Source organism: Moschus berezovskii, chromosome X (genome assembly GCF_049115385.1).
Source record: "Moschus berezovskii isolate FMDL1 chromosome X, NW_MosBer_1.0, whole genome shotgun sequence".
Taxonomy (NCBI): domain Eukaryota; kingdom Metazoa; phylum Chordata; class Mammalia; order Artiodactyla; family Moschidae; genus Moschus; species Moschus berezovskii.
The window spans coordinates 19469151-19495432 of NC_142488.1; the positions used below are offsets into that span (position 1 = coordinate 19469151).

The window sequence follows — 26282 nt, forward strand, 5'->3', positions numbered from 1 at the left end:
AACAAGACAATCTTAAAGGAAATCAACCCCTAATACTCTTTGGAAGGACTGGTGCTGAAGCTGAAGCTCCAGTATTTTGGTCACCTGATGCAAACAGCTAACTCATTGGAAAAGTCCCTGATGCTGGGAAAGATTGAGGGCAGAAGGAGAAGAGGATGTCAGAGGATAAGATGACTGGATGGCATCACCAATGCAATGGACATGAACTTGAGCAAACTTCGGGAGATGGTGAGTAACAGGGAGGCTGGCATGCTGCAGTCCATGGGGTCAAAAAGAGAAACAACTGGATGACCGAACAACAAACGCAGCTTTATAACATGGGATTCATGAGTATGAAGTCATAAAAAACAGTGACATAGAGTAGGACACTAAGGATACAATTTTAATGCCCTGGTCCCAGTAAGAATCAACTAAGTAGTAGGCCAGGAAGTGGAGACTAGATAGGAAAGAAAATACATTCAGGAAGGAGCAAAAGAACAGAAGCAATGGATGTTTATAGAAGAAGGTGAAATTTCTTGAAATGATGGTAAAATCCAGCGTGAGTTACTAATTGGGAAGAATAACATCAGAAATAGTAACTGATCATCACAAATATTCCTTCCAGAATATTTTAAAACCTTTAGAAAATACAGGTAAATTTGAAGAGGAAAAAGATGTTAGGAATCAACACATAAAACAATTAGAGGTTATGTGGTAAAAAAAAACAATACTATTTTTAAAAAGGAAGATTTAAGTATTTTGAAATCTAGGTACAATTTTTTCTAAGAGACTGTTTACCTACAAGAACCAAATCTGACATTAGATATTTTTTTCAAAATCAGAGGCTTAGAATGAAAACTTATTTGCAGACCAGAAGTCAAAATGATAAAGTCCTTAGAATAAAAGTTATTGTGCGTCATAAATTAATTAGTACATTTAAAAAATATTAAAATACTAATATGAACTGGTAAACACATCAAACCTAATTTTAATATTCGAAACTTCTATTTGCCTAAAGCCCAAGAAAAATTTGTAATACTTCTTTCAAAACATGGCAACTCCCATTCTCACTAGTCGTATGATTCCTAGTCTTGTAGGAAAAAATCCACTAAAAGAAAGTCTAAATTTAAAGACAGTAACAAGAACAGATTCAGAATTTAAATAACTGGCTGAGAAATCCTATGAGATCAATTGAGACTTTTCAGTCTGTTCACACTACATGAACACTACAAATTACAGTAGCACTTACCTTTCAGTGTGGCCTTCTTCAGTACTTTCATGGCATAAAGCTGTCTAGCATCAGAGCCTGAGATTTTTTTGACTAAGAAAACCTGTATTTAAATAAGAGAAAATAAGTTTTACAAAGTATCACAAACTATGCTATTGCTAAAATAAGACTCCTATTGTAATCAGCTTATTAGAAAGATTCTGATACATTAACTATTTTCCTTAAAATCTATCAATTATAAACACAATGAATTGTAAACAGTGGTTATAACTTTAGGTGTGGATATAAGTGAACACATTTCTTATTGTTATTTGCCAATTCCCCGAAGATCATATAACATGTAAGACAAGGAAAAATCTTTAAAACATGTAGCAATCAAAGTCTAACATGTTTAAAGTATAACACAAGTGGCAACTACTCTGCTTTTAACAGAACAAAAATTTTGATTCCATAAAAATTGTTATACAGGAGTTCCCATTAACCATAATTTTCTGCTGATTCAATTCTGTTGAATAGTCTTTTCTATATACAAAAATGCCACAATTTCTCATTTACTGGGCAGAACAATTTATATTTATTTTTATTTTTAAATTGAAGTATACTTGATTTACAATGTGTTAGTTTCTGGTGTACAGCAAAGTGATTCCATTCATATATTCATTCTTTTTCACTATGGTTTACAACAGGATATTGGATATAGTTCCCTGTGCTATACAGTAGAAGGCAATGGCACCCCACTCCAGTACCTTGCCTGGAAACTACCATGGACGGAGAAGCCTGGTAGGCTGCAGTCCATGGGGTCGCTAAGAGTCGGACACAACTGAGCGACTTCACTTTCACTTTTCACTTTCATGCATTGGAGAAGGAAATGACAACCCACTCCAGTGTTCTTGCCTGGAGAATCCCAGGGACGGGGGAGCCTGGTGGGCTGCCGTCTATGGGGTCGCACAGAGTCGGACACGACTGAAGCGACTTAGCAGCAGCAGCAGCAGCTATACAGTAAGACTGTTGTTTATCTATTTTCTATATAGTAGTTTCCATCTGCTAATCCCAAACTCCTAATCTATCCCTCCCTTATCCTCTTTCCCCTTTGGTAACCAAAACTTTGTTTTCTATGCCTGTGAGTCTATTTCTATTTTGTAAATAAAGTCATTTGTATCATATTTTAGATTCCACATATACATGCATGATATCACAGGATATTTGTCTTTCTCTTTCTGACTTACTTCACTTAGTATGATAATCTCCAAGTCCATCCATGTTGCTGCAAATGACATTTGTTTTATTCTTCTGTATGGCCAAGTAATATAACGTTGTATATACACACCACATCTTCTTTATCCATTCATCTACTGATGGACATTTAGGTTGCTTCCATGTCTTGGCTACGTAAATAATGCTGCTATGAACACTGGGGTACATGTATCTTTTCGAATCAGTTTTCTCTGGATGTATGTCCAGGAGTGAGATTGCTGGATCATATGGCAACTCTATTTTTAGTTTTTTAGGGAACATCCATAGTGGCTGTACCAATTTACACTGACACCAACAGTGTAGGAGGGTTACCTTTTTTCCACACCCTGTCCAGCATTTACAATTTGTAGACTTTTTAATGATGGCCATTCTGACTGGTGTGAGGTAATATCTCACTGCAGTTTTGACTTGGGCAGAACAATTTAAAACACTTATACTGAAGAAGCTTACTCATAAATATTTAATGTAAGCTAAGTCAGAACCCTGCTTCCCCATCTTTTAAAAATCAAATATACACATATAACCTAAATATTAAGAATACAATTCCCAGGTATGTTACTGAGCTTCTTGATTTCCAAATATTCCCAAAACTCAGTGTGAGATTTATGCAAAATGAATAAAGCCTGCTCTAAATAACTCACGGTCATACTATAACATAGCTAATACAAAACTATCAATATACACCCTCTACTCATTTTGACCATGAGTTTCATGATCTTTTCCATCAAACTTTTAAACAGACTTGCTAAATGGACCTGAATTTCAACTTTTTTTCTCCTACCCATTCTTTCCTAGTAGTGTTATTGAGCTGCCACATATGCTAAGAAGAGACACAACTATAATCAAGGAATAATTCTAGGGTCAGCTTTCAATTATCTGCATCAGCACACTAGACTATTAGCACAAAACCAAAAACTGATCCATTCAACTGATTCTAGTGCAAGGCAGAGTTCCTCACTTTGAGAAATTTTTCCAAAGACAATGGACAATGACCTCATTGAAAAGTGCCACAATGTACACAGAAACCCTGATGCAGGGTATGCTTCTCTATCCAAATCTTTCCCCCTGTCCCCCTTCACCATGGCCCCTGGTGAAACTTTCTTTCAGCCAGCTAGCAGTGAGCCAACTTGGGGAGAAAAAGTGTATTCTCAGTCAGGGTGGTTCTTAAGAAGGAATGATGTTCAAATATTAAAGGCAGTCAGAGATCATGAGTATTTCTGAACTGAAATAAATTCTAATTAGGTAGGGATAGTGAGGATTTATATGATATTTATTATTCATTCTTAAGGGTTCCTAATCAAGTTTCTTTGGGTCATTCTACAAGAAATATTGTCTTCATGGGTTGCAAGCTTTCTTCACCCTTTTTTTTTCCTTCACCCTTCTCTGAAAGCACCCTCTTGATACCTTTCCACCACATCTTAGTTTTTGCAAAGGACTTTCACAAGGATTTGTAATGCATCATTCATAATTTTGGGAAGCAGTACTACTAAGCAATGTCTATTTTATAGCTGCCCAGGTGAGGGCTTTGAGAGGTGAAACAGTTCACTTAGAGTCACAGTGGTGACATCGGGATAAGAATTGGGCCAGCTTCCCTGTTCTGTGCTTCTGCTCAGGGCCGTCTTATTCCACTGCTTCTGGCAGGTCACCAGTCAAGCACAGCAGGAGCAGCAGCAGTCCCAGATGCCACTGGATCTTCTCCCACCAGCATTTCTGACCTTTCTAACTCCCCCATGAAGCTATTCTAGGCTGTGACAGGTCATCCCTGTTTCCTTGGCTTAGACTGGCTTTTGAGGATGAGTAAGAAAGGAGACGCCCTATTTTTAATGTTTGCTATTTTTAGTAAGGTATTTAAGTTACTCTTAAAGAAATAAAGGGAGAAGCATGCTAACTCCTCGAAACTTCATTACATTCCCTGAAAATATAATATGCTGAAATAAGTCCATCTATTTTGGTTTATCCATAATAAATTACATGATAATACAATCTCATAGCAGGTATTATGTGCTTGACCTTACATGATTTAATTCTCACCTTATGAGGGTAGGACATTATTTACTCATTAATTCTTTCCAGAACTATATGCTAGGTACCGTGCTACAGAATCAACACTGAGACATGTTGCAAGGCGTGCATGGCCCCTGCACTCACAGAACAGTCTAGTGCGGGAGATAGTCAATAAACGAATAACTACTCAAACAAAAGACTGCAACTGTGGTGATTGCTGCGAAGATGAGGTATGTAATGTTCTGCAAGGGTAAAAGAGACGAATACGGTCTAGTCAGGATGGCTGGGAAGACTTCGAGCTCATAAGCATGACAGGAGCTAACCAGAGGAGGAAGAGGTGGGGGTAGGACACAGTGTTTCAGGCAGAGGGAACAGCATGTGCAAAAGGCTTTTGCTTACCCACTGAAAAACAGGCCCATGTGGCCAGAACACAGGTAGTGAAAAGTATATAAAGTGATGTTGATGAGGTAGTTAGGGGGCAGACTCAGGGGCTCCTCTACCATCGTAAAGAATTCGTCTTTCTCCTGAAAGCAAAGGGAGGCTACCAAAGGGTTAAGGGGACGGAGTACAAGACTAGCTCCTCTTGGCTGCCCTGTAAATAATGGCTTGAGGCAAGAATAAATTTGGGAAGCCCAAGATAGAAGCCTTCTTCAATAGGTCAGGAAGAAATAGTGGTGGCATAGACTGAAGAAGTGGCAGGGAAAAAGAGAAAACAGGCATGATTTGAGAAACCTTTACTAGATAACAAAACTTATGGACAAATCATATTGGTAGACGTGAGGGGAGAGGGAAGGGTGGGGACTAGAAGGATATGTTAAGAATGGATGCCATTCATAGTGATGGAGAAAAATGAAACAGGAGAGGTTTGGGGGTTAGGGGAAAATCATGAGTTTGGTCTTATACATGTTGAGTTTAAACTGACTTTAAGGCATGCAAAAAGAAAAAAAAAACTAGCTATACATAGAGTTCAGAGCTCGGAGGCACAATCTAGACTGAAGGTGCAAGTCTCTTAGGTCAGCTGTACAAGGGTTTTATTAAGATAGTGGACACAGAGAAAGTAATTAGGAGTGGGTAGAGAGTGAGGAGAAGGGAGCCTAGAATGGAACATTGAGAACTTTAATACCTGATGACTACCTAGAAGAGGGAAATGGTGCTATAAGAGGTTCACTAACTTGCTCAAGCACAAATAGCAAGTATGTAGGAAAAAAAGAAAGAGAATCTACCTCTGGCTGACCTAGAGCGCAAACTTGCAACCATTATCTTCTGGCCACTTAATCTGTATTTGGATTAAAAATATCATTTTGGGTTTGAAAGAAGTTAACAGCTGTAACAGATTACCTATATTAGCCAAGAATTGCTAAATAGTCCCATTAAAATACACAAGAGAGAAAAACTGGTGTTGTTTTGAAACTTGCAAAACATGTTATCTTCAAATGCTTCCTCAGTGAGGTGGCAAAGCAGCATTGCATGGTGAAAGTTGAATGCACTCTCAGAAAGTTCCTCTTGCTGAGAAATGTACTAGATAGACAGATCAAGTAATAGTGATTATAAAGCTGTATTTCCCCAAATGGAGTAGAGGAAGTGCTCCTGAGGTATGCAACAGGGGGAAAAATGATAAAGATGCTGCAATTTCAGCTAGTGGATTTGGGAAATATTTTTAGATATTAAAATAGACACAGATACCAATGATTAGAATGCAACCTTTGCATTCATTTTAAAGACAAGCTAGAAGTCCCCCAATTTCATATCTGTAGTGCTAACCCCACACCCTATTTCCTTGGAAGTACCTATTCACTTTCTGCTGGAATTAGGGATACTCCAGAGGAAAGGCTGATATGCAGTGTTAGAATATAATGCAGGATCAACTTCCAATTCTACATGAAGCCTCAAAAGAGACCAGTGTATCACGGGAACATTTTGTGATTTTTTAATCATTTGAGAAGTGCAATTAGAGAGGTTGCTGACAAAGGTCGGTTTAGTCAAAGCTATGGTTTATCCAGTAGTCATGGATGGATGTGAGAGTTGGACTATAAAGAAAGCTGAGCCCTAAAGAATTGATGCTTTTGAACTGTGGTGCTGGAGAAGACTCTGGAAAGTCCCTTGGACTGCAAGCTCAAACCAGTCAATCCTAAAGGAAATCAGTCCTGAATATTCACTGGAATGACTGATGCTGAAGCTGAAGCTTCAATACTTTGGTCACCTGATGTGAAGAACTGACTCATCTGAAAAGATCCTGACGCTGGGAAAGATTGAAGGCAGAGGGAAGAGGGGACAACAGAGGATGAGATGGTTGGATAGCAACACTGACTCAATGGACATGAGTTTGAGTAAACTTTGGGAGTTGCTGATGGACAGGGAAGCCTGGTGTGCTGCAGTCCATAGGGTCACAGAGTCGGACACAACTAAGCGACTGAACTGAAGGCCTTGAAGATAAAATGAACTGAATACTGCCAGTTTACGAAAAGTTTCCAATGTACTTGAATGGTTTTATTCACTTTCTCACACTTATTGACAGTGCGAATTGTAAAAACACAGAAAATACCGCTTTGTAGGGATATCAGTAATATTTCGATAAAATATTTCCATTCCCCATTTGTATGAAATATACATTAATTTCAAAAAACAACTTTTTAAAAAGTACATACTCATGACTTACCTTTCCAAATGATCCCTGCCCTAATACTTTTAAAAGTTCAAATTGGGAAGGATCTGCCTTTTCATGTCCTTCCTTTACATGATGTGTGATTGCAATTTCTTTGATACTGCCTTCTTCCTGTTGATGCAAATATAAGGGGATAAAAGAGAGTTAGAGCTACTTCCTCTATAAATCAAGCAATATAAATTTAGTGTATCATATTGGAAATCCTCAAGTTAACATACATAAACTGCCTTTATCGACCCATCAAGTAAAAAGAGAACACATGCCAAGCAAATATACTTTAAGTCAAATGTCAGAGACAGTATAATACCAGCCAACCACACAGGCCAGTTAAACCTGTACATAACATTAGCACTGAATATTTTCAAGTCTTCATGCTTCCTAATGGAAATAATCAGAATAATTAGTTTCATTGGCTGAGGGCATAGGGTGTAAAGAAGTCCGAAAACAGATCAGACTAATCTGCTATGCTCTGATATGTGGCTGTATCAGGTAGAATCTATACACAAAAGAGCCTGATTATTGGGGAGATGGGTTGAAACATATTCCAAAGTAAATGTGGAAATTTCTACCCTTAGCAAGGCCATCTGAATTAGCATGCTGAAATTTACTGTGTTTGAAATATCTAAGTTACTTCCTGTTTCTAGGACAACCTGAGATCTGAGAGGGGAGAAAGGGATAACTCTAAAACACAACATCAAAAAAGGTTTAACATTTGGATGGAGGATTAGACAGAAAAAAAAATGTCTTTCCAGCATGATGGAACAGTAGAAGATCTTAGAGTTAAGAAAAGGATACTTAAAGATGGTGGTTGTTTTACTATATTTGAGAGAAGGTGTCAGAAGAAAAAGGCTGAAAATACATACAAGTATCGGAGAAGGCAATGGCAAGCCACTCCAGTACTCTTGCCTAGAAAATCCCATGGACGGAGGAGCCTGGTAGGCTGCAGTCCATGGGGTCACTAAGGGTCGGACACGACTGAGCGACTTCACTTTTACTTTTTACTTTCACACATTGGAGAAGGAAATGGCAACCCACTCCAGTGTTCTTGCCTGGAGAATTCCAGGGACGGGGGAGCCTGGTGGGCTTCCATCTATGGGGTCACACAGATTCGGACACGACTCTGCAGCAGCATACATATAATTTCAATTATCTATTTACCCTGAGATCAGAAGATTAAGTACACCTTATTTAATCAAGACACATAAAAATCAGCCCCAAACTACAATAAAACAAAACCCAACAAAACAAGAAACATAACCTTGTCACAGACTATTATCAAACTCTGTATATTTTAGCACTTTTTTTCTTGGGTTAAGTGGGATGTAATTTATTAGGCTGCAACATTTTTTCATCTTATATTTCATAGCAAATACCCACTAATATTATCGGTCACAAATAAAAATACAACACAGGCAGGGAAGGATTACTGATTATAACTGTTCTGCATTTTGTCACAGGTATTCAGGATCAAGACTCATTCCACAGTGTGAGCTACAATCAGGCCACAGATCTCACAATAAACAGCAGTTACTATTAAAGAAAGATTTCATTTTTGATGACTACCCTTCTTTTCCTTTCATTGTCAAAAAACTACTAAAAAATGAAGAGTCTCCTTAGATCCCTTCATTGAATAACCGCCCTAAGTACCTACTATGTATTAAGCACAGTACTGGGAATACTTTTCATTCTATTTCCAGTAACACTGTCTGGATGTAATCCTTCATTACCTTTCCTGTAGGAAACTGAAACTAGCTTGGTCACTCATTATGCCCCTTTTTGCCACTGCCACTCCAATTCATCCTCCTGACAAATTCATTTTCTGAAAGTAGATGCTCCAGTTACATGACCAACTGCTCAAAAACTTCTCCAAGTTTTCCCAAATTAAATGCGCTTCTTCACCTTGGCACTGGAGGTCCTTTGCAACATGGTCTCAACTGACTTTTCTGGGATTATTTCCCAACATTCCTTTATATGGTCTTGTGTCAAGCTGGGTTATTTCCTGTTTCCTAAATTTTCTGTCTTTAAAATCAAAGTAATACTTACATAAGGGTAACAAATCAAATAGTGGCAGAATAGTTTAAGATGAAAAGCAAGTCTCTTCTCACCGCCATACCTAAGCTTTAAAAAAAAATCTAATTCTTTCTGCACTAACTTTGATAATTTTTTAGTTTATTAACTTTATGAAAATGCCTACTGATTTAAAAATAAGATGAAGGACTTACTTACATTATGCCCCTTCCATCCATCATCTTCTTCCCTGCTATCTGATAATTATTTTCACAAAACCCTCTCGTTTTTTTGGTAAGTTTTAGACAGGATCCTATCTCTTCACTTTGTAAGAGGGTAATAGTGCTCATACATTCTTTTCCTCGAATTACCCCCCAACTGCTGATAGCTTCTTTGTATTAATATTTAAGGCTGTTAATATTAAGAAAATTAACATCCTCTCCTGTAACCATTACCAAATTCTTCTTGCTCTCCCCAAAGCCGGATTCTAAAAGCTGAATGCCTATACAAGCAGCCAGCATTTTCATGACAATACATTGTTCAAACGAAGGCTAGGAGGTTTATTAAATTTCCTTTCATATGGTGCCTAACAGTGACTTCTGGGACAATCCAAGGGGACTTGAAATCTTAGCTTTTAATCATACTTTCTATTCTTCTGAGAGCCTTTCTTACCCTCCCTCAGGAAGGGTTGTTCTCTAGACCTTGTTGCATAGGTATTATCTCGGGATGTATCTGCAGTGCTTTCCTGGCTGAATTTACTATTTTCAGTTTCCCACGTTTCTCTCTTTCTTAGATCACTCCCTTCTAACTTCCTAAGAAAGGTGATGTGGAAGAAAACTTTCTGGATCTCGCACATCTGAAAATGTCTTTATTTTGTCTTCACATTTGTATAGTTTGGCTTGCTACCAAATTTTAGAATAAAAACAACCTTGCCCAAGAATGTTGGCGCCATTTGTCCACTGCCTTCTAGCAGTCAGCGCTGCTGCTGATGCTAGTCTGATACACACTTTTTAGTACGTGACCTGGTTTTTCTTTCTGGAAGTTTTAAGAATTTTCTGTTTTTGTATTTCTAAAATTCCACACTAACTAAGTGAGATAAAAATGGTTTCCTCTCCTTCAGAATGCTAGATGCTTGGTGAACCTTTATAATCTAAAGAGTTGAATTTTTTAACTCTGGCGGAATTCTAACATTTCTTTGATAAATTCCTTCCAACTACTCTTCGGGGTTTCTCTTTTTACAACAATCAATTGGACATTGTATGTGTGGAATTTAATTCTCACCTTTTTTTCTCCTGGTTTCTGTCTCTGAGAGACATCCTTGACTTTATTTCCCCACCTTCATACCAAAGTTTTTATTATGGTAAATCTTGTTTTAAAATAAATCTTCAAATCCTTCTTTTCTCAGATTCTTTTTTTAAATAGCACTTTCCTCCATTCCCCTACCACATCCTCCCCAAAATGGATGCAATCATTTTGAGGATATTAGACTTTTAAAAATCTTTTTCTAAATTGGGAGTGCAGAGAATATAAAAATCGTCCTTTGGGGTAGAGAGAAAAGATCAATGTCTGTGGCTCAAGTTCCAAAATCTTGCCACTGTTCTATTCCCAACACATTTTTCTGTTCCTTTCCAGTTGAAATTTTTACTAATCATATCAGTAAATCATTTTCTATCTACTTTTACCTATAAGTGAAGTCACAGTAGCATAATAGACACGATATCCTTGGTTGGTATTTTGATTCCCAAATTGTGCTTTATATTACCAGTCTTTCCAAGTTATTGGACCATGAATATTTCAGAAATGAGCTTGAGGTTCAATTAGGACATTATACTAATGCTTGGGCAATCTGGGATAACAGATAGGAAAGCAACAGTGTGCTCTTCCAGCTCATATTTGGAATCCAATGAGATAGATGCAGGGAAGAATATCAAATTACTGAAGACATTGATAACCAAGGACAGACTGACATTCGCATGTGACAAACCTATCTTTATGTCACTAAATCAACTGTTACTGAAATGAATCTGTCATATGAAAACATAGAATTATAGCTTGATAGTTTGCCAAATTGTGTTTTCGCCTGAGCAGAACTATATATTATAACCATTATAATTTTTCTGTGAGGCTCACATTTTTATATTTTCTAGCACAACTGCACTTTAACTGATATATGGATACCTGCCCATTCATTATCACAAAAACTTAGCTTGTGTATTTTAAAAATTTATAACAAATTTCATATTTTTATTTTTACAAAGTCCACATTGATTTGATAAAAGTGTACTTGTAGGTAAAACTGTGAGGCTGGCAGCTGGTCTACATCACAATCCTATATCATTCACCTATATTCCCAGCACTTTCAGACACCTGGCACTCCAGCCTAGGTGTTCAATACTCTCAACTTATGAATGGGAATTCATTCGTTCATCCATTTAAACATTTATTTATTGAACACCTAATACATGCCAGGCACTCTTCTAATTGTCTGAGACATATGATAAATGAAACAGAACAAAATATTTGCTATTTTGGGAGAAACCTAATAATAATAAGTAGTAGTAGTATTACTACTAGTAATAGTAGTTATAGTAAGTTCATCTTAGAACATGATACGTACTGTGGAAAAAAGATAAGAGGGATAAGAGGGATCAGAAGTGCATGGATGGAAAGAAGGCCTTGCAATCTGAAATAAAAACACCAGGGCAAGCTTTATTGAAAAAGACACTATTTCCAGAAGGAGTTGAGGGAGTCAACCATCTGGGGGAGAGATTCCAGGCAAATGGACAAAGCAGTGCGAAGGCCAGTGTGGAGCACACAGGGAAACTAGTGTTCGGATCAGAGAGTGAGAAGGAAAGGAAGAAAAGGAAAGGCTCAAGAGGGGACTAAAACTCAGGCAGCTCTTGTACTTTTCCTTCGTGACTGCCTGGTCCTGATGGAAGTGTTTCTGATCTATGACATATTCTCTTAGGGTCCTTCCTTTATGTTAGAAGGCAATTCAGATTATGGGCCCAGTATGGTGCTAGGTATTAGCAATACTAAGATATAGAAAAGTAACTCCTCTTCAGGAATTTACCCAGGGTTTCAAAGATGGACTGCTGGATAAACACTTGTTGAGATAAGACCCTGATAGATAAAACAAAGTCCATTCAGTTAAAAAAAATATGTAATTTTTGGAATTAGTAAAGAGTATCATTTTAGACATCACAGAAAAATGGCAGAAGAAAATTTATGGACAGATGGATCTTTTGGTGCTCCTCCCGTCACAGAGAAAGGTCACCTCATTTGTTTCCCAGGACCAAGAAAAGGTCCATAGGTTTTGTCTTAAATGGTCTTTGAGGTCTTTCCATTAATAGGGGAAAATTAACTCAATGTTTCCTTTCCAAGTTGAAAGGGAAAAAATAGAATTTTGTTCTTAAAATGTTTTCTAAAAGGATTAAAGAAAAGGAACTGAAATTGATGCTGCCTACCTGAGTTATAGAAAACCTAATGTTTTAGCATCCAAACATCAAAAAAACCAAACTGGGTGACATTAACTGATTTTAAAGAATGATTCAACATTTGGCATTATGCCCTGCCTTGTATACATAATTTCCTTTTTCCTCCCCTCCCTTGAGTCAGGAAGTGTGTTCTTAAGGCATTTGTATTTTTAAAATTGTTTTTAATGTCAGAAAACATTGTTGAAGCTGGAAATAAAATATTTAAATATTCCTTAGTAAAAGCCAATAAATAAGTATTTTCTACTCATGGATATGTAATCATTTTGTGGCCTATTATAAAAAAAAAACTCTGACAAATGAAAGTATAAGATTATATTTACCTGTTAAATATAATCCAAAATTAAACACTGCTCTCTCTATAGATACTTATAGCTCCATAATACACATTTTTTAATTTAAAAAAAATATGTTAATTTTTTGGCTGTGACACATAATTAGGTTGGTTATTCAAGCTGTGGTGAGAAACTACATTTTAATTTATTCTAGATTACAGTTTGACCAAATCCAATTTACTTGATTTGCTAATGAATGATAAATATGCTCAACATTTCTCATTTAATAAAATTCTTTTTTTTTATTGGAGGCTAATTATTTTACAATATTATATTGGTTGGTTTTGCCATACATTGACATGAATCTGCCCCGGGTGTACATGAGTTCCAACCAGTTTCTTGAATCTATGCTTGAAAAAAGAGCTAGTTTCCCAGACTAATATTCTCAATAACTGCTGCAAAGAGCACTGAGTTTTCTCCCAGTCGGGAATCCTGATCAACAAATTTAATTCTCTTTAACGGGCAGCAGGACAGCACAATTCTCATGGGAAAATATCAAGTTAATTTTGGCACGCTTTTAGATTAAATACAATGCAAATTATCATTCACAACCACATTTTAACAAAGTTATGCTTTGAAAACTGTGCCTACTCTAAGATAAAATTACCCACTTAAAATATAATTGATTAAAAACTTCAAATTTTTAAAAGAATTTCAACAAAACTCTCCTTTTAAGTTCTTGACTGTTTAAAATAAGACATTCTCCTACAATGTTGCTTTCATTATTATTACATGGTAATCTCCTAAATATTTGTACGCTTCCAATTTTGTTCAGGCCTAGTTTAATACTGAGAGTTACAGTCATCTGTTTTATAATACAAAATTATACACACTAACACGATAAAAATTACTTTAGCACCAAACAGCCAATGTAAAATAACTAGAAAATACATAGAGTTGAAATGTATAATATAAATAGCTGGTTTACTTTAGGTAAACAGAAATAGCATCCTTTAAATGTCCCTTAAGAACTGGTTTTGAATTCTGAAAAGCTACTTAAAAGAACATATAAAGTAAAATAATTGCTTAATTAGTGTAATTATACTTAGCTCCAACCGAAACATTTTAGTCTTTAAAGAAGCTGAACAAAGCTTACCTGTATAGAGCGAACACGAAAAGACAGAAATTTAAACATGGCTACGAAACCATGATGGTGATAAAAGAATTTCTGACGGTAAAACTTAAGTTAGAAAGGGAAGGCCAAGCCCCTGCAAAGTTTTCCCCTACCAGCTGTTCCGGCAATTAGAAAATTTCCTGTCAGGCAGGTCCTGAAATGCTAGAGAAAGAGGCCTGACAATTTTCCTGTGGTAAAAGAAAGGAGAACCGTAATGGCGAGGGCACTAATGTAGCTGATAGGTAGGGAGGCCAGAACAGGAAACCAAAACAGATTTGCTGATAGCAAAATCCTGTTGAAATGTTCATACGCCTGGTTCCCAGAAATCCGGGCGATTTTCACAATCAATGTAATGAATGTTCTTTTATTTCAGATTCCTGAGATAGGTTGGTATTTCTTAACTATACGACACTTTAAAAGCAACGGAAACTAGTCAGCACTGTTAAAATAATAAGTCATCAGTTCACATGTGAAATTTTACCCTGTGTAATGTTTATACACACACTCCAAAAGACAGTTTCAAGACTACTTTAACGTTACATGTAGACATGTAATGGGTGGGTGTTCCCCGTCAATGACGAAGAGTTTCTGAACTATGGGAAGAAAATGACCACATGCAAGAAACTTTTTGATTGTGATGTAAGGACAGATTCTTCCTATCTTAAATGAAAGTAAATTATATTTAAATTCTAATTGGTTTCTAAACATCAATTATCAACCAGGTTAAAGACTTCAAGGCCCACAGTTAAAACTCACATTCCTAGCTGATAAAATCTAATTTTTTAAAAAAAGTCCACTCCCTGGGTTATTAGTGAGCAAAAGGAACATTTACTGAAGTAAATCTGGAAAAGAAGGATGAAACTACCATACAATCCCTTACTCCATTTCATCCTCTAATAGCTCCCAGAAGTTCTTCTAAGGTATTTTTGCTTTCAGAAATATTTTTTAAAGTATGCCAATATTCAGACATGAGATAGTGTCATTTAAACAAAACCAAACGACAGAAGCATCAAGATCTGTGGGAAAATACTCTACTTAACGTACACAATCTATGTGGAACCAATAAAAACCTCATCTACATACCCTGTAGAAATTTCATAAAAATCACTGAATTTTCAAGAACTGAAGAGCATCTAGAAATCAGCAGGTTTGCTCCAAACATGAAGGAACTATGATGAAGGCAAGCACATGTTTGATGACAGAGTTACCTGCCATGAGAGCTCAGTGCTGCTGTCCTGTATTGAGCAAATATTAGAGGGCTTATTAGGTGTTACAGATACCATGTGAAAGGCGATGGCTCTTTCTGCTAGATCAAATTTTTACAGCCGTGTTCTATAAATGATCTAATACAGTTGAAAAATTTTTAAAAAAATTACTAGATTTGAAAAATTATCCTATGTAACCAAACACATTAGAATCACCTGGGACTCAAACAAATAGCCAAGATAAAATTTTCAACTCTGCCTGGGAAACTGCATGTCTCTTAATTAAAAATGTGTATCTCTGTTTTTCAGTAAGGAAAGCACTTAAAAAAGTTTTCCATCAGAACATAAACCTTCCCATTTCCCAAAATCAATCACTTAAGGCTCCTTACAATACTCCAAAAGGGCAGCAAGGCCAGGACAATCACCCAACACTGAACCAGTTTCTCAACATGAGGTGCTTCTTAAAACTGTCAAGAAGAGTCAAACGTCACGGTTATTCTACAACCAACTAAGGTGCACAAAACAAAACAGGAGAGTCCCCGTAGAGAGCAGTCACCAACTTTATTCTTGTAACATTTAAGAACAGGAGCAACCAAATAACCTTTTTTGAATTTAAAGGGTTGGTCTAAATTGGCTTTAATGACCAGTGATGCTCAGGTTAACAATTCACATTTTACTGTGAGTTGTGCTTTTTAATATTACCCCTAAAATATAAAGCAATATTTCAGATACCAAAATCTGAACTAAGTCTTCCTCAGTTGAAATGATACCTTAATTAAAACAGCATGGTACTGCTGTATAAAAGATAAGCATAGCGACAGAAAAGAATGGGACGCTTTACTTCTGAGGGAGATGTAGTGGTATTTGGCTACCTGTTTAGAAAATGCAAGCATAAAGGAAAACATTGGTATAGATTTGGTTATAAAATTTAAAAACTCCTTTACATCAAAAGGCACCACAAACAAAGTTAAAAGAGTAGCTCAATATATATCACTGAACAATTGCTTTACTTCCCTGGTGGCTCAGACGGTAAAGCATCTGTCTACAATGCAGGAGGCCCAGGTTCGATCCCTGGGTCAGGAAGATCCCCTGAAGGAAATGGCAACCCACTCCAGTACTATTGCCTGGAAAATCCCATGGACAGAGAAGCCTGGAAGGCTACAGTCCATGGGTTCGCAAAGAGTCAGACACGACTGAGTGACTTCACTTTCCTTTCACTTTCCTTTGGGTGTTAGTTATCTCCTAACCAGAACAAATGCTCTTAAAGTCCTTCAGGGCATTGTTTATGGCATTTATTAGTGTTTCAGCATATCCCGTTGTCCCTACCAGATTAATCTTTGGAACAGGCACCATACTTGCTTGTATCCTTATAGCAAACACCATATAGGAGAAACTCAAATAACAGCTGCCCAATTAAGTATCATATACTGAAGTCTGGAAATGGACACTACTTGTGTGGTTGTACCCATGAAACTAGATACTATTGTTGATATTCTGCTGCCTTTAACTTTTAACTATCTTTAAATTTTATCTTTTAAAATTTTCAGCTAGTTTTTCATTTTTATGTCTTATTGGTTTTATCATTCACCTACTATTTAAGTAACTTTCATTATAAAAATTATGCATGTCCAGGATAGAAAGCTTAAATAATAAACAAAAAGAAGAAAAACAAAAGAGGGAAAAAATTCACTATTTCGATGTTTTCTGGTTTTTTTCTGAATACATACATATACACACTTGAACCATACTACAGAATATTATCATTTTTTTCTTCCTGTAGAGGGTCAGAAAATATGGCTTTGCAAGTCATATTGGTGTCAACACCACCACTGCAGCAGGAAGAAGAATGGATGAGGTTGTGTTCCAATAAAGCTTCATTAACAAAAATAGGGGGCAGGTCTCAGGTATAGTTTGCTGACCCTTGTTTTCTATTATTAAATCAGCCTCAATGTGTCATTCATGACTGTAGAGGATTCTACTACATAAATTCCCTGGGGTGCTGGGTATTTGATCTATATCATTGGAATGTCTCCATGTTTTGTGTACATTCACAGTTTATTAGAAATAATTTCTAGAAATGGCACTGTATTTCTAAAGGTAGTGCATGCGAAGTCACTTCAGTCATGTCTGAATCTTTGCAACCCTATGGACTGTAGCCCACCAGGCTCCTCTGTCCATGGGATTCTCCAGGCAAGAATACTGGAGTGGGTTGCCATTTCCTCCTCTAGGGGTTCTTCCCGACCCAGGGATAGAACCTGGGGATCCCGTGTTGTGGGCAGATTCTTTATCGATTGAGCCACCAGGGATGGCACCTTCTAAAGGAGTATACAGCATTTTAAAGTTTCTTGATCCTAACTTATTTGGCGGGCTTCCCTGGTGGCTCAGAGGTTAAAGCGTCTGCCTCCAATGCAGGAGACCCGGGTTCAATCCCTGGGTCGGGAAGATCCCCTGGGGAAGGAAACGGTAACCCACTCCAGTATTCTTGCCTGGAGAATCCCATGGACGGAGAAGCCTGGTAGGCTACAGTCCACGGGGTCGCAAACAGTCGGATACAACTGAGCGACCGAACGGAACGGAACTCATTTGGCAAGTTGTCCTCCAGGAAGAACCTATCTAATAATGAGAGAACCATACCAAGACCTCAGGCAAGGGTAAACTACAGCCAAGCAGGGGCAGTCAAGAGCTAAATCTGGTCATGCCCATCGCTATTTACCTAACAGCTCCTGCTGGTTTTGCCCTACATAATGGCTACCACTGACGTGAGTGGTTGCCACAAAGTCCACATGGCTCACAAAGCCTAAAATACTCAATACCCAGCCCTTTATAGACACAGTTTGCTGACTCATGGTCTTGAGTCTTCCAACAGAATGAGCAGCAAATGCAAAAGCCCTGAGATTAGGAAATGAGCTTAATGAACTCAAAACACAAAAGAAAGACCTTGGTGGCTAGAATGTGTGAACACTAAAGAAAGAGAAGGAAATGGGGAGGTAGGTTTGGGACACATCAAGCAGGGTTTTACAGACTATCAAGAATTTTGGATTTGATTTCCAGTGTAATGGGAAGCTAAACTGCCTCATTTTAGGCAGCAGCATCAATACTGATCCCCAAAATCTGTAAGCTCCTTTTGGCTTTTTCCTTTCTAATCTAATTTCCTTCCCTTCATATTTAATCCATCAATAAATTCTACATATTTTATCTCTGAAATATACCTCAAATCTGTCTATTTCTATTTCCTCTGACACTATCAGTACAAGCCATTATCATCTAGCACAATCTAACTGATTTTCCTTTTTCCAAATTTCTCCTATACAATCCTTTTTCTTCACAGCAACCAGAATAATTTTAAAACAGAAATCAGGCTGGGTCGTACCTCTATCTCACATGCTTCAATGGCTTCGAATTCCAGACTGAAACTCAAATTTCTCATAGTCTATGGAGCATAAAGCAAACACTAATAAATGCTACTGTGATCCTAACTTGGGAATATACTCAGAAAATCATTCAAATACGGTTATCAACATTTGGGTTTAGACATATTTTAATCATGTTAATATGAGACTATTTCCTCTTTACTAAAAGAAGAATGAATATTCAATTTTGTAAAGTGTCTTTTTACTATCTATTAATATAATAAACTTAGTTTTTCTCCTTTGACTCACTGATTTGATAACTTAGATCAACAGATGTCCTAATATGCTTACATTTCTGGGAAAAGTCCATTGCTTTACCATAAATCTGTATTTGATTTGTAAATTTTTAGAAGGACTTTTGCATCTGTATTCATAAATTAAATTGGCACAATTTCCTTTTCTGTGTTCTTTCATTTTCAGGGCTATGCTAACTTTATAAAACAGACTAGAAGGTGATACAAATTTTTCATATGTTTGAGGACAATGGCAGTACATATTCTTTAATAACTTAAAGTTCTCTCTTCCTATTGGTAAAGTCATAGTTTTTCCATTTTTTCCTGGATGAAATCATTCAGGTTTTCTTAAAAACCACATTTTCAGCAAGGCTTTCATATCGGCATAGAGACATACTTCATATGAAAGTGAAAAAAGTGTCAGTCACTCATTCGTACCCAACTTTTTGTGACCCCCTGCACTGTAGCTCACCAGGCTCCTCTGTCCATGGGATTTGCCTGGCAAGAATACTGGAGTGGATTGCCATTCTCTTCTCCAGGGGATCTTCCTGACCCAGGGATCAAACTCGGGTCTCCTGCATTGCAGGCAGATTCTTTACCAAGTCACCAGGGAAGCCCATATTTAGTACACTATTATGTTTTTTTAATCAAATTTAAGGAAAACTTCAAGCTTACATAACAGAATAGTATAACAAACCCTCACGAATCCAGCACTCAACTATAACAATTATCAACTCATGGCCAATTTTTCTTGAAATACTCACTTCCCCCCACTCTGATAACTAATTATTTTGAAGTAAATCCCAGATATTATAATATTTCATCTGTAAATATTTCAGTTGTTATGTTTTAATCTCCTTCCTATCTGTGGTTATATCCTGTTTTGCTTTCCTAATGTTGTGCATTTCCTTTTGTTTCTTATTTTTCCTGTTTTCTAATTCACCAATTTTGGAATTTAAATTCTTCTCTTGCTTTTTATAGGTTTACTGTGTAGTTCTTTTTCCAGTTTCGTTCACTGAATTCTCAATTCCTTTATTTGAATTCTCATTTATTAATAAATTTTTTTCAAGTATAATTCTAACAATATCACTTAAGATACTACTATATGCTAAGAACCATGTTTTACATGAAATTATTTCAGTTAATTCTCACCACAATGAGATAAGTACTGTTAGTACTGTTATCCACACTACAGATGAAGAAACAAAGGGTTAGAGAGAAGTTAAGGAACCCGCTGCCCAAGTTCAAAAGTGGGAATGGCTGTGAGGTTGTTAGTAGGAGCACAGCCAGGCAATTATATCTGGGGAAGGAGCGTGTATATATGTATGGCCAGTGGCTGATGTAGGCCAGACATCAGGAGGTACTAAACCTTTTGATAAGACCCTGAAGGAATACAGCTCAGTAGAGGGTCCACAGAAGAGTTTCTGAATACTTTTTCTACACCACACTTTTTCTACACCACACATTATATTTGTCTGACAAAACCTGAACTCTGGTCAATTATCAACCATCTTCATGACTCTATGACAGCTGAACTCTGATGGAGAAAAATCAACTGCTATAATAAAAACTTAACATATTCTTAACAATTCCTTCAGATACCGTTTTTTTTTTGTTATGAATCAAATTTTCAGATACTAATTAGCTTAATATTTAAGGACTTCCATTTAAGTATAGGGAAAGTATTCTGTAGCACACATCCATCAATAAAAAATGTTATAAAATGCTAAGGTTGTAAGGTTTTAAATCAGAGATGGGAAATAAGTTTCATGACCATCAACCTGAACCAAATGGTAGTGGCTTCCTAGAATATGGAGAGGGGTTGCTTCTAAAGCCCTGTCTCAATGGAAAGCACACTATATTTCACCCACAACATCTCCCCTGAGCATGATGTAAGAGCAACGGGGCAGCACCACTGAGTCCCAGACTGGCATCTTGCAGTAAGCAGTGATACACCCTTGGCGGTATTGCTGGTCTCCTTATTCACTTTTTCCTGCTTAGCCTGGAGTTCTTTTCATTTAGTCATTTTGGTCTAAAATGGGTAAATTAAGAGATCCACTCAAGTACAGAGGTTACAACTTTCAATACACCAGTATTTCAGGTTGACTAAATAAACCACTCACATTTCAAAAGAACTTAATCAAATGAATATTCTTTCTTTCCAATTACGGTTTGGATCACTCAAACTCTGAAAAAATGAGTATTGTGATAAGCAGACTAGAGCAGAGGAGAAGCAAATTTGGATCAGGGGGATCATATGAGTTAGGCAAGTTATTTTTTTTTTTTTTGAAAGGGAGTGTGCGTGTGTGATTTTTAAAAGCTCTTAGGGGAGGAGAGAAGGGACACTAGACATTAAAAACAGCCCTGAAAGAAGGTGAAAATGTAGTATAGGAAATCTTACATGCTTAGAAATTTTGTCTATTATACATATACTCCATTCAATGCCACCATGCAGTGCTAATTATAATACTACTTAATCTCAAAAATATTTTTCTAAGTGGCATATACTTAAATCTACTAGAACATATTTTCCCCATGCGCTAAGTGCTAAAATATACTCTCAGCCTAAGAGAGTTAGAACTGCAGACAATACTCTACACAGTCAGTCAGTGTCATCAACGTATCACTCCACAAATGCTCACTGCCAATGAGTACTCTATTGTACTTTCCTGTGTTGAGTGGGTTCTTCACTGACTATTGTCTACTCTTATAGGGCTTCTCTTTCTGTAGTTTGTATTTAACCCATAACTTCAAAAGCTACACAAGTGTGTGCTGGACTTATGGCTATGAGTATCATTTCTGGATGTTCAAATACAAGTTTTAAGAGAGTTTGAGGGAATCTTCAAGGACATGGAGGAAATCAACAGACAACTGGCAACTGGTGAAATTCCCTGGATGCTATGAAGTCCATCAAACACATCACTGCTGCCTTAGGCATGTGTAGACACTGGAAAAAACTATTACTAAAGTCCCATCAGGAGATTAGAGAAGAACGGGACACTGCCTGTGTACTTCACAGGGTGCTGCTCTTTAACTTGGCTCTAAGGTCATCTACGACCCATCTCCATTGTATCTTTTAAAACCATTTTTACCACTACTACTTTTAACAAGCTTTTTCCAATTCTTGACAATCATGCATGTGACTCTGATATAAGAGCTACAAAGACTGAGTTGATATATAGTATTTAGGACTGCAGTGATATAATACAAAGTTAATGTTATGAGCAATTTACATATGCATGGCCATTAGAAATAAACAATAAAAGGAACAGAAGGGCCAAAGGGCCAAGTCAAGAGAAAGTCATGTCTCAGTTTTGTCTGAAGCCAGGTCTACTGTCAGCCACAAAATTACTGGATACCACCCTTGTTTCTAAGAGGCATACTTTCTCTCTGGTGAATAGTCTGAGAGAGCAGGATCAGTCTCTGGGAAGAAGAGGACAGAAAAATTAACACTTATAGTGCTCTTCCTTTGTGCTAGGTATTTTATTTATCTCCTTTAATTCTCAAGCCTCAGAAGAACCTTTGCCTGCCACCGTAAGAACCATTAAGATAATTATTTCCCCACAAAACAAGAAACTGCTTTAAAGATTCCTGGATGATTATTGGGACTTAAACAGCTCAGACTCCCTATCTCCCCAGCATGGATCATCAGAGCATGGAGTCCTCTGACCAGATGAGAAAAGATAGAAAATCCTGGAGTCCAGGAAGGTATCCTCACCTGAGGAGCTATACAGTAACTTACCTTCTACTATGAAGGCTATCTCTCACTTCCAGCCTTAGCTGAATAAAGGATAAAAATAAAAGTCTCTCTTAATAGGTAAGGGAGAAGAACAAAATACACTGGCTGGAGCAAGTTAACTGGTGATAAATTCAACTAATTATACATAAATATGAATTAACATGCAAAGATGGCTATTAAACATGCAAAAAAGGAAGGGGTACCAGAGATCAAATTGCCAACATCTGCTGATTATCGAAAAAGCAACAGAGTTCCAGAAAAAACATCTACTTCTGCTTTACTGACTATGTCAAACAAAGCCTTTGATTGTGTGGATCACAACAAACTGTGGAAAATTCTTACAGAGATGGAAATACCAGACCATCTTACCTGCCACCTAAAAAATCTGGATGCAGGTCAAGAAACAACAGTTAGAACTGGACATGGAACAACAGACTGGTTCTGAATTGGGAAAGGAGTACATCAAGGCTGTATATTGTCACCCTGCTTCTTTAACTTATATGCAGAGTACATCATGAGAAACTCTGGGCTGGAAGAAGCACAAGCTGGAATCAAGATTGCCGGGAGAAATATCAATAACCTCAGATATGCAGATGACACCACCCTTACGGCAGAAAGCAAAGAAGAACTAAACAGCCTCTTGATGAAAGTGAAAGAGGAGAGTGAAAAAGTTGGCTTAAAGCTCAACATTCAGAAAACTAAGATCATGGCATCCGGTCCCCTCACTTCATGGCAAACAGATGGGGAAACAATGGAAACAGTGACAGACTTTATTTTGGGGGCTCAAAAATCACTGCAGATGGTGACTGCAGCCATGAAATTAAAAGGCGCTTGCTCCTTGGAAGAAAAGCTATGACCAACCTAGATGGCTTATTAAAAAGTAGACATTACTTTGCTGACAAAGGTCCATCTCGTCAAAGCTATGGTTTTTCCAGTAGTCATGGATGGATGTGAGAGCTGGACTACAAAGAAAGCTAAGCACCAAAGAATTGATCCTTTTGAACTGTGGTGTTGGAGAAGACTCTTAGAGTCCCTTGGATAGCAAGGAGATCAAACCAGTCAATCCTAAAGAAAATCAGTCCTGAATATTCACTGGAAAGACTGATGCTGAAGCTGAAACTCCAATACTTTAGCCACCTGATGCAAAGAACTGACTCACTGGAAAAGACCCTGATGCTGGGAAAGACTGAAGGCAGGAGGAGAAGGGGATGACAGATTCTGAGATGGTTGGATGGTATCACTGACTCAATGGACATGAGTTTGAGCAAGCTCCGGAAGTTGGTGATGGACAGGGATGCCCGGCGTGCTGCTGTCCATGGAGGTCACAAAGAGTCGGACATGACTGAGTGAATGACTGAACTGAACATGCAAACATTCCTGGGGCAAGGAGATGGAGGAAGGTGATAACTACCTGTTTATCCCGGTACGGATCAATTTAATTAGATAAATTTTCTAACATTTTATTAGACATGTGAAAGAAATAATTGTACTTCAAGTACATATAGACAAGAAAGGGTTGAGCCTTCAGAAAGCCAGAAGAAAGGAAAACAGCAATAAATTCTAGAAGATGGAAGAAAGGTGGATCTAAGATATGGGAAGGAGGCAGACTGCAGTGCAAAGAACAGAAGGAAGAGTGGAAGAGATGAAGAAGTAAAAAAAAAATTCAGCCAGAATGAAACAAGAGAGTTGTTTCAAACAGAAATCAGGGGACATGTTTAAGAGAAATCACAGGGGCAGCTCCATATGTCAAGAAGGTCTGAGTGAAGGTTAAAGGGTCAAATAATGATGCAAGGCTTATATAACCAAAAAGTAGCAATACCTAGGGTTTTTGATAGCCTTTCAGCTCTATTCATTGTTCCCTCTGGTATTTATATGATAGCTAATAACCTTATACTATTTTCTTCCGACTCAGTAATTTCAGTTATTACCTTCAGACATCCTATTATAGATGACTACTCATAATACAAGCTTTGGTTAAATCAATATTCAGTCTTTATAAATATTATGACTATGTAAACACTGTTTGGGTAAACTCTGGGAGTTGGTGATGGACAGGGAGGCCTGGCGTGCTGCGATTCATGGGGTCGCAAAGAGTCGGACACGACTGAGCGATTGAACTGAACTGAAACACTGTTTACTACTTGAAGGAATATACTATAGTTACATTTCTCGTACACATTTTTTTTTAAGTTTATAGTTGTTTTGCTTTAGAATTTGCTTTCTTTTCTTTGTACCTCTCTCAAATTCTTCTCTTTGTGTCTCAAGTGAATTTTCAATACTCAAACCTATTGGACAATTCATAACTTCTACCATTTCTGCCATGAATACAGCCCTCCTAGAATCATCTGTCTGCTTCAATCTGGACTAAGGACTGTCTCAGTGGACTGAATGAACTCATCTTCTGAAGCATCCTTTATTCATCATAATGGGAAGGAACTTTCTTCATTGTGCTTTTGTAAATGTTAGGTCTTTTGTTGCCTGAATTTCTTTCCTTTAGTTAACAGTCTTCTCCTGTTGACAGAGCCCATTTTCTAGGAACTTCCAAAGAATATGTACATATCTGAAAATATCTTCCTTGAAAATAATTTTCACTAAGCATTTCAAAGGCATTGCTCCTTGATTTTCAACTTTCAATGCTGAAGTGTCTAATACTGTTCTTATACCCACTCCTTTATATATGGTATAAAAAAAAATCTCTAAAAGCTTATCTTAGTTTGTTTGGGCCACTCTAACAGAATACCATACAGTGGGTTGCTTATAATAAACAACAGAAATTTATTTCTCACAGTACTATACAGCAGGAAGTCCAAGCCCATGTTGCCAGCAGATAGGGTGTCTGGTAAGGACCTGTTTCCTGATTCACAGATAGCCATCTTCTTGCTGTGTCTTCTCGTTACACAGCAGAAGGGGTGAGGGAATTCTCTAGGGTGTATCTTATAAGGGTCCTAATCCCATTCATGAGGGCACTGCCCTTATGACCTAACCACCTGCCAAAGGCCCCACCTCTAAATATCATCACATTGGCTTCAACATATGAATTTTGAGGAAACACATTTAGCCCACAGCAAAACTTCTCTTTATCCCTGGATCTTTTCTTTATCCCTGGTGTTTTGATATTTGATAAGGACCCTTCTTTAGAGTAGGGTGGTCTTTCTGGCTTATTTTAATTATTTTTATTATTAACAGGCTTTCACAGTAAGCCATTTTAATCCAGAGACTCAAGGTCCTCATGTTGAGGGAAAAAAACTTTTTCTGGTATTTTAGTATTCTACCTAATCTAAGAGCACGATTATCACTAGTTATACAGATAGTGATATAGTGATTAAGAAAGAGAAAGTGATGCCAACTAAAATGTGTCACATCTTCAATTATAACAAACATTCTGATTTCAAAGATATTAAGATATAGGTAAAAACATGTATCTCATGCTACTTCTTTCCTAATTTCTTCCCCTCCATTTCCCCACTGTCTCTTCCTATTAGGTAAATGTTAGACTGCTTCTCTTTCATTCTCTCCTATTTTCTCTGTCTTGTTCTATTTTATGAAGTTTCCTCAATTTTAGCTTCTAAATTTCTACTGAATTATAAAATATTACTATCACATTTTTAATTTCTAAGA

General features: G+C 37.2%; 1 protein-coding gene across 9 annotated transcripts in view; it reads right to left on the minus strand.

Moving 5' to 3' along the window:
* The window catches only part of RPS6KA3 (ribosomal protein S6 kinase A3), a 161437-nt gene that overhangs the window by 44792 nt on the left and 90363 nt on the right, over nt 1–26282 (minus strand). For 8 of the 9 annotated variants that reach the window (XM_088833883.1, XM_088833884.1, XM_088833877.1 and 5 more), the window contains 2 exons: nt 7122–7238; nt 1229–1310 (listed from right to left, as the gene is read on the minus strand). In XM_088833883.1, coding sequence (XP_088690009.1) covers nt 1229–1310; nt 7122–7238 — 199 coding nt within the window. Of the gene's footprint in view, nt 1–1228; nt 1311–7121; nt 7239–14059; nt 14797–26282 lie in introns of those variants that run through there. The other variant, XM_088833885.1, reaches the window with a different exon arrangement.